Source organism: Micromys minutus, assembly GCF_963924665.1.
Source record: "Micromys minutus genome assembly, chromosome: 26".
Classification (NCBI taxonomy): Eukaryota; Metazoa; Chordata; class Mammalia; order Rodentia; family Muridae; genus Micromys; species Micromys minutus.
The window spans coordinates 1184431-1197192 of NC_137961.1; the positions used below are offsets into that span (position 1 = coordinate 1184431).

Here is a 12762-nt window from a genome sequence, read left to right on the forward strand (position 1 = left end):
ACCAGGGCAGAAGGCAGGTACAATGGGACAGGGAGATGAGTGGGGTTGGGGTGCGTGATGTGAAACTCACAAAGAATCAGTAAAAGGTTTTAATTAAAACTAGTAGTGGCCTTTTCTCATTCACTTATCATATATGGAAATTCAAAATTATTACGTATAACTATATATATAATATTTATTGAGATTTTTAATTTAGCACTGATAATATTCCTTTAATAGATCTAAATCCATATCAAAATATCATACAATACCCATAAATATGTATAAGTTTGCATCAATTAAAATGTTTAAAGAAACCTGGACCTGCAAGATGGTGCACTGAGTAAAAGGCATGTGTCACCAAGCCCAGCAACTGAAGTTAAATCCTTGGGATCCACGTGGAGGAAGGAGAGAAGTGGTTTGTGTATGTTATCCTCTGGCCCTGCATGGTGCCATGGCTCTTATTCATGGCTCACTCACCTGTGCAAAGAATAAATAATAAAACAAGAATCTAAGAATTCCCAAGTGTAGACGTATTTGCAGCACCAGGCATATAGCCTCTAATACCTGAGAAACCTTTAGTAGGTATCCTCCTTGTGCAGTGGGGTTCTCTCACACTCAGAACAGGACAGCTGACTGTCTCTCAGAGACTCCTCTTAGCCCGGATGGCCTGCCAGGGATAGGGAGATAAAGCCTTTGGCCACATGGGCCATATGCTTCCCTCTGCCTCCCTCCACAAAACCCATCTTCCAACACCACTGAGGGGAGTGTACAACTCTCACTTTCCAGTCAGTAAATTGTATGAGCTTCTTTCTTAAGTCAGATATCTGGACTACTTTACCTATGCTAAAACACAGTTTGTAAGGACATAGATAGAGTATACCCAAAACCGTGTGTAGGTCATCTCACATTAACTATACCCACTTGGGAGTTTTAAATACATTAGATTCTTATTTATTGCCTTAGATTGTAGGATGGGGTCTTTTAAGTCCCTCCCCCCAGAATTTGTTGCTACTGTGGATGAATAGTTATTATAGAGAGGAATTCAAAATGTCATAAATTTTGCTGGAATGGTGGCTTACTCTGGAAGATAAGGAAGGGGTTGAGACTTTAGGCCAGCTAGGGTTACAAAGTTAGGAATGAGATTAATCTAGACTATGCAGTGAGAACACTCCACTTCAAAGAAGGAGAAAAAAAAAAACATTTAACTCAAGTAGTTTGTAAGTCTTGATTTCTGATAAATATTTACCCATTAAACTGAAAATCCTTATGAAATTTGAAATGTAAGTTTAAAGACTTTATTGTTAAAGTCTGTGGAAGATTACTGACCAGCTTCCTATAAATTTAAGGATGTCAGCTGGATGACCCACACCTCTGCTCTAGATCAGTATCCACAGTCAAGTATTCAGAAATGTCTAAGATGACCTTATAAATACTGTTCCTTCACTGTTAGTCAGGCAAATGTTCATCAGTGGCAAACATATTGCTGTATTCATTCAGTGATTTGATACTTGTAAACAATGAATGCATGAAAGAAGCAAGACAAAAACAGTGTTGCCTCATCTGTCAATACCCTGTGAATAGATTGGCAGCAGCAGGAGTCAGAGTCCTTAAGGTGATGCACTGACTGGAGAGAGGCCCAAGGTGCTGTGTGTGGTGGAGCAGTGACCCTGTGAGTCTCATTAAGTCACTGAGCTTATGCCTCGACTCTGTATAATCTCCCAGTAAAGTATAGGAAGCGGGAGAGAGAAAAGGCGACCCTCCTTTTCACTGACTTTAATATATATATAGAAAATTAGAAAATTGAACTAATTGAATTGCTGTTCAATCTAATATGTAATTGCTATTAAGTGCAGTTTGTTTTTTTATTCTGTGTAATAAAGGAAATATAAAATATATAGTCTAAAAGGCATATTTCAAACAAATGGTACAGATTTGTTTTGTTAAATTTTACTCAATATATAGGCTTTCTATATATGTATTTGCACATATGTTTAAATAATCTATATTAATACTTAAAATAAAAATTGACCTAATGTTAGTGTGTCTTCTTGCTACAAAATTTAAAAAATGAACAAAGAAAAGAGAAACTAAAACAACAAAGACTCTTTCACCCAAGTAGAAGATATTGGAGGGTCCTGCTGTCAGGAGGTGAGCATGCAGCTAGACTTAGTTCTCAGTTTCCTTCTTCCTCAGGCACACACGTGTGTGGGAGATAAGATACCAGCCTAGCTCACTATAGAGATCTCCCCTGGGCTTGAATTCACATCCTCCTGCCTCAGCCTCCTGAGTACTGGGATTATAGGCATGAACATCTGACCCTAGAATATTTAAAAACAAATTAGTTTTTACTTTGTCATAAAAACTACTTTTTAAGGTGAAGGCTCTTCACAGTATCAAGCAAAGAAAATAATAATTTTAATAATTTAAAAAGTCACAGGGTGCAGATTCTCTTTACTGTTCCTTTTTTCCTAGTTGGTTTGTTGCAATGAAGAATGGAAGAGATCTTTATTGCATTTGCTCCACAGACACAGACCCTTTTCCAGCTTTGCTCTGCGTGCTGGCTGCTTGTTGGACTGGGTCATCAGCTCCGTGTGCTTTCTTTCTTTGCTGACTGCCCTCCTGTGTGTCGTAGAGCCTTTTCTGGACCTAACATTGGAAACATAAACAGCTGGACCGCTCTAGGCTTGATGTCTTTGACAGTACTTCCCAGTGGGCAGTGTCTCCTTGTTGCACTGGATCAAAAGATGTTTTCTGGTGGTCTCTTGGTTTTAAGATTGATCCATGGACTCTGGTGGTTCAGTTAATCAGTTAGCAAAGAAAATTGATTTAATCAGTTTTCTTCTGGTTAAATCACCAACTCACTTCACAATTAGATTCAGTTTTCTTTGTATTTTAGTGTTTTTTTTTTTTTTAACCCCCTCCCCATTCTGATGGAAATTTTTGTGTAATTATGTAATAAAATCTCTGTTTGTGCTTTAAGGTTTAACAAAAGCAAATAAATACTTATATTTCGTTTTCTTAGATGAAAGGTGAAGCTGAATGCACGCAGGTTTTGTTATGCGTAAAGAGTAAACAGCATATGAGGACAGTGAAAGCAGGCTGCTCCGGTCTGAGGTTCACTGTTCAGTGCTTTATGCTGTGATGTTGAAGCATCTAGTGGCACATTGGTGGTTTTGTAGGCAATGATTGTAAAGCTTTGTGCGTTTGTTTTTTTAGTATTTCCTGGGGATACATGGAATTTTCGGTTTTGAAAGAATCATCCATAGATTATCATCAGATAAATCAAAGCATTACTGCTAACCCTGAATTCATTGCTAATATTTGGTTCCTTGATTAGCAATGAATAAATAAAGTTATTAACATGTGATACTTTAAATTATTAAATACAAATATATTCTCTGGGGTATTTATAAAAGTGATATCCAAACTACTTACCTAAAATTTTATATTTATTTGGTTTTGACTATGACTGTGCAGTTGAATTTTTCGTTTTAATGTACAGAAAGTGCTAAAACTTCGTTTAAACCTTGTTTATATTAATTAGAGAATTAATTAGAGGGGCCTTCCACTCCCCCTCCTTCAGAGGTCACGAATTGAAGTCACGCTGGTGTGGTTTGTTGGAAAAATATTTCACCTATGTGCCTTTAATGTTTTTGTTTTTGTTTTTTTTAACAGGTAGTATAACTCCAACTGTGGAACTGAATGGGCTTGCTATGAAAAGGGGAGAGCCTGCCATCTACAGGCCATTAGACCCAAAGCCATTCCCGAATTATAGAGCCAATTACAACTTCCGGGGCATGTACAATCAGAGGTTTGTATCTTTGGTTTTGTTCTGTTTACTGTTTTATGCATATTGTAGACGTTTTTCACATTCTAAGGATATTTTCATTGTGAACAAATTGACCTTGGATATTTTGCGGGAATTTAGATAAATCAGATTCACCAAGTGTATTGGAAGTTAAAGGCAGAACAAAAACAAAACTTGTAGCTTCAGAAACCTTCCTTACTAATTATGCAGGCTTCAGGGTGTTTGCAGGTTACAGTACCACCAGCCACGAGGCATTCTCCTCTCCTCACCATGATAAACTTGGTGTCTGCCTTTCCTGATCCTTTGACTGCATTCATGGCCTTGTGTGTTTGTGATTTATACTTCCTTGGAGAGAAGGCTTTACTAAGTCTTTGTTACATATGGTGCAATTGTGATAGTTCAAGTGTAACTTTACAAGTGTGATAGAAACTTCAAAATGAAAACAAGATCTCTGTTTTAGTGAGGGGGATTCTACTGCTATGAAGAGTCACCATGACCACAGCTACAAGAGGTAGCTGAGAGTTCTACATCTTGTTCCTCAGGCAGCAGGAAGAGACAGTGACCCAACAACATAGTCCTCTAACAACCCCACAACTACTCCAGAAAGGCCACGCCCACTCCAAGGCCACGCCCCTAACAGTGCCACTCTCTATAGACCTATGGGGGCCATTTTTATTCAAACCAACACAATACTTACTGTAAAAGTTATACAAAATTCATTATTATAGAAAATGTAGAAAATGCTAGAAGGTAAAGAAATAGAAATATTTTGCAGTCTTAGAGCTCACTACTCTGTTTTAATTTACTTTAAATTACGCTTTGTGTATAAATGTGTTTAACTGAAATTGAGTTGTTCAGTAATACACATATATGTTCAATAAACATATTGAACAGATCTTCAGTGTGTATCTTGATGACCTCATGTACATGTGCATCTGTTCGCTCTTCACTGACTTAACATATCTGTGTCTTGATGCATTTGCCATCCTGGCAGGGTTTCCTTAGATTTCCATGTCCACAACACACCCCTTTCCAGAAATAACCTCCGATATCTTGTCACAGATTAATTCTGTCATATAAATAGATGTTGCCCATATTTTCTCTAGCTTCTTTTACTGTGACTGATGATTTTCTTGCTTTGTTTTAAGATTTATTAATACTGCTTATATCTGGGTTTTCTCTTTCTTAATTGTTGAACAGTATGACTGTATCTTAATTTGTTTAATCTGTGTGTGCAATGTGGTTCTTTTTTCACCCAACATAGTGACCATGTAACATGCTATTAGTCTTTTGGAGACTTTTGCTGGCTATAGAATGCCTCATCTGAGCAAGGTGTATTTATAACTGCATACATCATTCTGACATCTGAACTGTTTCCTACCTCCTTCCTCCCTTGGGTTACAGACAAACGCTGTAGTAAATAGCATTAAAAATCTTTTTGTTATGTTTATTTACAAATAGTGTCATTTCCTAGATGTAGATTACTATAGGAGGAATATTACAATTAAGAATAGCCTATTACTCAGTTACATTAAGAGTTTGTCCTAATTTTTTGTTAAAAGACAGGTCACAAAGATATTTACTAATTTTAATAATTTTCTATGGAGAAAAAATCTTGAATTTTAATTGGATTTGGCAATTTTCATTTTTAAAAGAAATATTCTAAAGTCATTCTGTAAATTCATAAATATTTATTTTTGAATTGTTACAGTGAGAATTTTTAAAATATTTTGCCTACCCTTCTATATGTTTGAAATGCCTAGGACATGGAAGAAAGCCAAGTAAAGAGGAAGAATACTATGGAAAAAATGTTGTTTTCATTTTTTATAGACTATGGGAATGTGTTTTGTTTTTACAACAAATTACAGGTGTGAATTTGAAATACGTTGCTGTGCTTGATAGTTAAAAAGTGAAATTTAAAGCTTTCTGTGATGCTACCAAGCAGGGTTGTTCTCAGGTGTCTAACACTGACTAGTTTTTAAATGCTTGTGTTCACATTATTAACATTCAGTTTATGATTATTTAAGTTTATATCTAACTTAGTGTTTCATAGTGCCTTGTTTGGTAGTAGAAATGAACTATTGTCATTTAAAATAGTACTGTTCAAATTCTGATTGGTTCCTTTAGGAGTTACTGTTAAGTAAATAACTCCTGTCCAGTCCCAGGCTCTCTCTGTGCTTCCGTCTCACTGTCTTACTTTATGCTGGGAAGGTACATTGCATGGAAGGTTAGTCCTCTGGCTGCTCTGTGTGGCCTCCTCACCTGCCTGGACTTGGCCTGGATGATGGTTTCTGACTTGGGCTCCACTTGGGTGCTGTTCTCAGAGAGTATGACCCACCCTCAGCCTGGCTATGGCTCCCAGCATCCAGAGAGCTTTTGCTGCTGCTCAGTACAGTAGAGCGAGTGAGGTGCGCTCAGTCCATCTGAACATGAAATAGCTTTCACTTTTACTTTCCCCACTGTTTAGTTTATCTGATTTTGGGGAGAGAGTAGAGAGACTTCTGCCACCTTATTTAGGCTGACATTGTGTTCTGCGTGTAACCCACACTGGCATCCCAATATATAGCTCCTGTTTTTCTCTTTTAAAATAGTATATGCTAATTGAGCAAAATAGCAGACTTTATTGTGATATTTTATAACTGTATATAATTTAATTACTATCCTTTCTTATTTCTCCCTTTCCCCTTCTTCTGACCCCATTTCTTTTCCAAAAGAGTACCCTGTCTATATTTCTGCCTTTAAAAAAAATACAGATTCTGTATATGAAAGTAAACATGGTATATGTCTTTCTGAGTCTTATTCTGTGTAACATGATGATCTCCTGTTCCATTTTCCTGCTAAAGATTAAGGTTTGTTCTTGTTTTTGGGTGAATAAAACTCCATTGCATATGCACACCACATTTTCTCACCCAGTCGGTATATATCTTGCTTATTGTGAATATTGGATCAGGAAACAAGAGTAAGCAAGTGTCTCTGGTTTTGACTCTTGAGGAATCTCTGTCCTTATTCTCACAGTGCCCAGACCGAGACACTTCTTTTTACTGTAATGTAATGAATGGATTCATGACAGCAGTTTTGTTTTAACACTATTTTTGTTGCATTTTGTTATCTCTGGTTGTTTACTAAAATTTTGACTAGTGAATTTATTTTCAAATAAAGCAATATGGCACTAAAGTGATGGATTATCAGATAGTAATCCTGGTGTTTATGTGTTCTCATTCTAGAGGAAGGGGCAGTGGGTAAGAGGGGTCCAGTCACAGAGGAGGCACACTTGAGAAAGCAATGGGCAGACATAAAGAACCCTGTGAAAGGAAGCAGGGAGGGGCCGCCTGGCTGTGGCTGCCTTGACCAGCAGACTATGTCTAGAACAGAGGCGCCAGGAGGAACAGAGGTGGTGGGAGGATCATGGGATGTACTTTGTTTTACTTTCTTTTCTAGATGTTGTTAAGAATGTTAATATTTTCCTTTCATTTCTAATTCCGAGATCTGAGTTGTGTATTCCATGGGGAAGCATTGGACCTACATGTTCTCCAAAAGGCCCCTCGTATCAGGAGCCCTATCCCTTTCTGTTTCTGCATTCTTCATGATTTTCTGCTGATAACAGGGTAAAAGGCTCCAAGAGGTGATACCCCAAGATGCCAAGCCAGTTTCAGCTGGAAAGCCTTCTTCTCAGAAAGGCAGCATTACTCAATAAGCTCTGAAGATTACGATTTCATATGTGACCTTAATTTGCTGATGACAGCTTCAGCTAGAAGCTGCTCTGAAAATGTGGAGCACAGGATTGTAGGCAGTCCTCCTCTTGGCAGGCTCCAAAGAGACTGAGAGGTTACGTCCAAGACACAGATCATTTAGGGTTACTTCTGAAAACGTCTCTCATTTACTACTTAAGATAGTATAAATAACAATTACCTACTGTTTTCCTTGTTCTTTGCTGTTGGATTTTCTCTGCTTCAGCTCATCTAGAGGAATGTTATTTTCCTCTGTTCTGTTTTTTAAGTGTCGAGGTTTCCTCCTGTACAACTTTGTGATACAGGCTGGATTCTGAAGTACTTGTCTCCTGTTAACACACAAGATGTTTGGCGGTAGCTGCATCTTGTGTTGTTTTTCTCTTTGTCTGAGGCCCTAATTGATATTTCACAAATAGAAAGCACTTGATGTCCAAGTGACAACCTGAGGAGGTGTGCCTAGCCTATATGCCACGTGTGCACGTGTCCTGGGAGAGTTATGAATATAGCCCATCATGCTTGTAGATAGTGTCAAATGTGCACGTGTCCTGGGAGAGTTATGAATATAGCCCAACATGCTTGTAGATAGTGTCAAAAGACTGGGCAGCTAAGGGAAGGCTGGAGAACAGCTTATGCATGTGTTAATGATCTTTCTGTTACCGTGACAAAATCGTCAGCTGGGCCTGGGACTTTTGCCTGTAACCCTAGACTTTGCCCATTTGACAGGTTGAGACAGAAAGATAACATAAATTTGAGGCTAACCTGGCAATAAAGAGGACCTTGTAGAAAAGGTCTTCTATAGGAGCTTACAGTGTAGCCATGGCTAGCTTTGAATTCCTAATCCTCCTGCCTTACCTCTTAAGTCCTCTGGTCACAGGTGTGTTCTGACCCACATGCTTCTGACAAGAGAGAACACTAGGTTCTCTGGGATTGGAGTTACAGATGGTTGTGAGCTGCCATGTGGGAAATGGGAATTGAACTCAGCTCCACTGCAAAAGCAGCAAATGCTCATAACCTCTGAACCATCTCTCCAGCGCCTCAGTGTCCCTTTCAGTGGCACACCTTCATATGACTGGGCCACTTCCGTAGAGGCCCAACTTCCAAAAAGGCATGTCTTCCACTAGCACAGTAGGCCTGGTGCTATACCTTTAACCCACAGGCTTTATTCACAGTGCATGCATTTCGGCATGTCATCTGTCATCTGTAAAAGGTTCTCTTTTCAAACTTCTCTGTCTCCCTCCCTCCCTCCTTCCTTCCCTCCCTCCCTCCCTCCCTCCCTCTCCCTCTCCCTCTCCCTGCCCCCCCCCCTCTGTGTGTGTGTGTGTGTGTGTGTGTCTTACAGTTATGCCATCGTGCATGCATGGGGGTCAGAGGACAGCCTTACAGGAGTCATTGCTTTCCTCTTTTGTGGGTTTGGAAATCTGACTCCGGCCATCAGGTTTGTTTGGCAGGTGGCACCTTTGTTTCTGCCACCTCTTTATAAATAAATGATGTGTAAAAGAATAAAATGACTTAAATTAGGCATCCTATTAATAGTTGATCAGTATTGTCTATTTACACACGAAAAAGTATTATTGCTTGGTAGGAGGCCTTTCAGCCCCTTGTTCTGACAAGATTTTGAAATGTCTACCACTCAGACCATGCTTTATGAGAATGGGGTTTGCCACACGTAACGGGGACATTTGTTAGGCAGACCCTCAGGCAAGCTTGATACAGGGATTTCCTTGTTTGAATCCTTCCTTTTTTTGCCCTTGTGTTATTTCTTCATCAGACTTTCTTTTCAAAGAAACACACTCCTCCTGATGTGACTCATAGTGACATCTTAGTCTGTATAGTAGCCTTGGGGTAGAGAAAATGAAACGTGCCATTTTGGTTTTGGCCACTAGGTGGGGCTTGTGCATTGCTAAAGAGTCTAGTGTTCTCTTTCGTCACTGAAGGGCAGAGGCTAACATAAATGAGAGGTTGAACGTTCTAAAATGACCAGCACTCAACCTTTTTTTAAATTGATATACTGATTTCATATGATTTGATGTAGAAAAAAGTCAATAAGCAGCTTTAATGTCTTTTTGGATAAATGGAGTAAGCATGAGTGGTGAAAAGTAGGAACTTTTTCTGACAGTTAAAGATGGCTTTACATTTGGTATACTGTATCCCTTTGTTTGGGGAATATGTTCCTTTTATTTAGCATGTCATATACATAAAAGTAATTCTCGTTTTAATGGTAACACCCCATAGAATAAATATAGAAGTGAAAGAAAACTGAGAGTACATTTAAAAATGTTTTTCTCATGTTTGTATGTGGCTCTGCAATGTTAGACTCTTCTTAATGAAGAGAAATAAGTCTAAATAACTGAGACATAGTTAAAATACACTACCTTCTAAAAATACTGGTAAGCCAGAGAAGAGAATCTGAATACATGGCCAAACCAAGAATGGACAAGAATGACCTTAATAACCTGTATGGCCACAGATGTAAACAAGCATCTTTAAAAAAGTATTAGCAAGGTAAATTATTTACCTAATGTAATATTACCACAACTAAATGAAACTTGTTTTGGGAAGACAAGATTAGTTTAGTATAGTAATAAAAATAATCAACTGTATTAATTAAATGGAGGGAAACTATATGAACATTTCATTAGAAGAGGAAAAACCATTTTATAAGCTAGCACTTATTCATGGTATAGATTTAGCAAACTGGGATAGAAGGTAGGGGCTCTGGAAATCATTTCTAGCTGACATTAGGCTTTATGCTAATAGTCTAGATCAGTGGTTCTCAACCTCCCCAGTGCTGTGGTCTTTTAATACAGTTCCTGATGTTGTGACCCCAACCATAAGATTGTTACTCATTGCCACTTCATGACTGTAACTTTGCTACTGTTATGAATTGTAATGTAAGTACCTGTGTTTTCTAATAGTCTTAGGGGAGTCCCATGAAAGGGTCCTGAATGCCCAAGGGGGTTGTAATCCACAGGTTGAAAAGTGCTGGACTAGATGCATTTTGTGCAGTCAAGACCAAGACACTGACATACGCTGCTAGAATAAGGGAGTTTAGTAAGGTCACAGGATACAAGATCAGTATACGAGAAAACTCAATGGTAGTTCCACTTAGTGATCTTGAAAGCTGGGCAGTTCCAATCACATAAAACATGTTTATAAGTCAAATTAACAGAATAAGTGCACAAGATGTGTGTTGAGAGCTATAACATAATTGTTCCTACTAAGGAAGATTCTTCATGATTAAGATGATCACTTCTCCAGAAGTTAACAAGAAGGTGAAGTACAGTTTCCATGAATGTCCTACCTGTTCATTTAACAACACTGAATTTTATAGATGTGCAAAAGGCTGCTAGTAAACAAGGCCATTTTGAAAGGAACAGAGTGTGAGGAATCACAGTATTTGACTTTACTACTTGTAAAACTGTTTTGTGGTTTAGGGATATAGTTTAGTTGGTTGAATGCTTGCCTAGCATTCTAGGGCCCTGCATTTAATCACCAGCACCACATGAATCTGGTACATGCATTTGGGAAGAGGAAGGAATGCAGGATCAGAAGTTCCAGGTCATGTTCAGCTATATAGTGAGTTTGAGGCTAACCCAGGCTTTAAGAGGCCATGTTAGGAGGAAAAAACCCTACATGACTAAATCAGTAGATACTGGAATGTTGACAGATACAGAGCAATACAACAGAAAAGGACAATCGATAAATAGAATAGAAAAGAACAGAGGTGGCCACACTGGGGCCCATGGTCCCAGATGTGCTTTGCTTGTTTTGTGTGGCCTGCAAATTAGGAATAGTTTTTTTCATTTCTAAATAGCTGAGAAAGTATTAAAAGAAGGAAGATAGAGCTCATGAAGCTAGGTGACACTGGCATGTGCTGACAGGAACACAGCACAGCGCAGCCATAGCTGCTTGTTTGTCTATGGCTCTTGTCCCACGCTGGCACAGCTAGATCACTGTAACAGCGGCTGTACGTCCTGCAAAACTCCAGCTGCTTATAGCCTGGCCCTCTGACAAAGCTTGCTAACCTCAGAAGTATGGAGGCATGAAGAATACTGAGGTGGAGAAAGCAGTCAGAGCTCACCTGTGACCTTGGGCACACACAGAGTTCAAATTCCTTTTCTTTGGCATTTAGTGTAATATTTTTATTTACAGAATACTGAAGTTGTGCTTGTTGCCTTGTTTCTGGAATAACACAGGTGAAACTATTTACCCTGAGCCATCAGAGAGCTGCAGGGCTTTGTGTTTTTACAGTCTTTTACAGTCTCTGCTTTGAGTTATGGGTTTAATATCTTATTGTTTAGGCAAATTGAATGTTTTTAGGTAAAATTAAACCTCCCATTTGAACTTTTTTAGTGGAAACTGGGACAGTGTTACTATAGTTCCTTTGTTCTCTTTACCTTCTCAGCCTTAGACACAGCCGTGCTTCTTGGCAAAGATTGGGAAGTTTTGACTCCAGATTAGCACTGTTTATTTACTGTTTCCTGGGGTAAAGAATTGGAAGACAAGACATCTGTAAAACCACACATTAGGTTAGCTTTATCAAAAAGCTCATCATGTGAGTCAGGAAAAGAAAGAAAAAAAGAAAAGTGTTATTTCATTGTACATTTCATGTCATAAATCTCACACAGTTAAACTTACTCTATGTAACTTTGCTTATTGAATTTATTAGTTACTTTTATGCCAAACTTGGAACTCCATTAACTTTCAGTGTGATTTAGTATTAAAACTTGGCCACAGGAGTCCTTGCATTTTTGTAGTTAGTCATGTTCCATATGGTAATACCAAAACATCAAGACTGCCAGAGGACAGAATCAAGGAAAATGTGTTTAATCGTAACTTACCTTTCAGTAATTACAGCTTTTTTTCTGATATTTTAACAAAATTTATTATGAAAAACCCTTACAAATAAAAAATACTACAGACCAACATAAACTAGACCCGAAGTCTATACATCCCAATGAGCATACAGTGAACTAACTATACAGTGAGAATAGCCATTCTGGCTCTCACCTGTAAGTAGGTGTTAAGCGAGCCATAGAAACTTTTATTTCCTCTGCATCATCATCAATAATGTAACAAGATCCATGCCCTATTGGTTTGCCTTAACACTGCCCCAAATTGCACATTACATTCTTTGGTGCAATACTCATTAACATTCAAAAAAAGCCCCAAATCTTTCAAACACACTCTGAGACTTCTTCTAACCTCTAGTGCAGGTTAGATAAGCATCTCTTCAGGAATGTA

The 12762-nt window shown here is 38.4% G+C and overlaps 1 protein-coding gene across 3 annotated transcripts in view; it reads left to right on the forward strand.

The window, feature by feature from the left end:
- The window catches only part of STAU2 (staufen double-stranded RNA binding protein 2), a 131273-nt gene that overhangs the window by 47743 nt on the left and 70768 nt on the right, over positions 1-12762 (forward strand). For all 3 annotated transcript variants that reach the window (XM_080938584.1, XM_080938582.1, XM_080938583.1), the window contains one exon: positions 3658-3793. In XM_080938584.1, coding sequence (XP_080794710.1) covers positions 3658-3793 — 136 coding nt within the window. The remainder of the gene's footprint in view (positions 1-3657; positions 3794-12762) is intronic.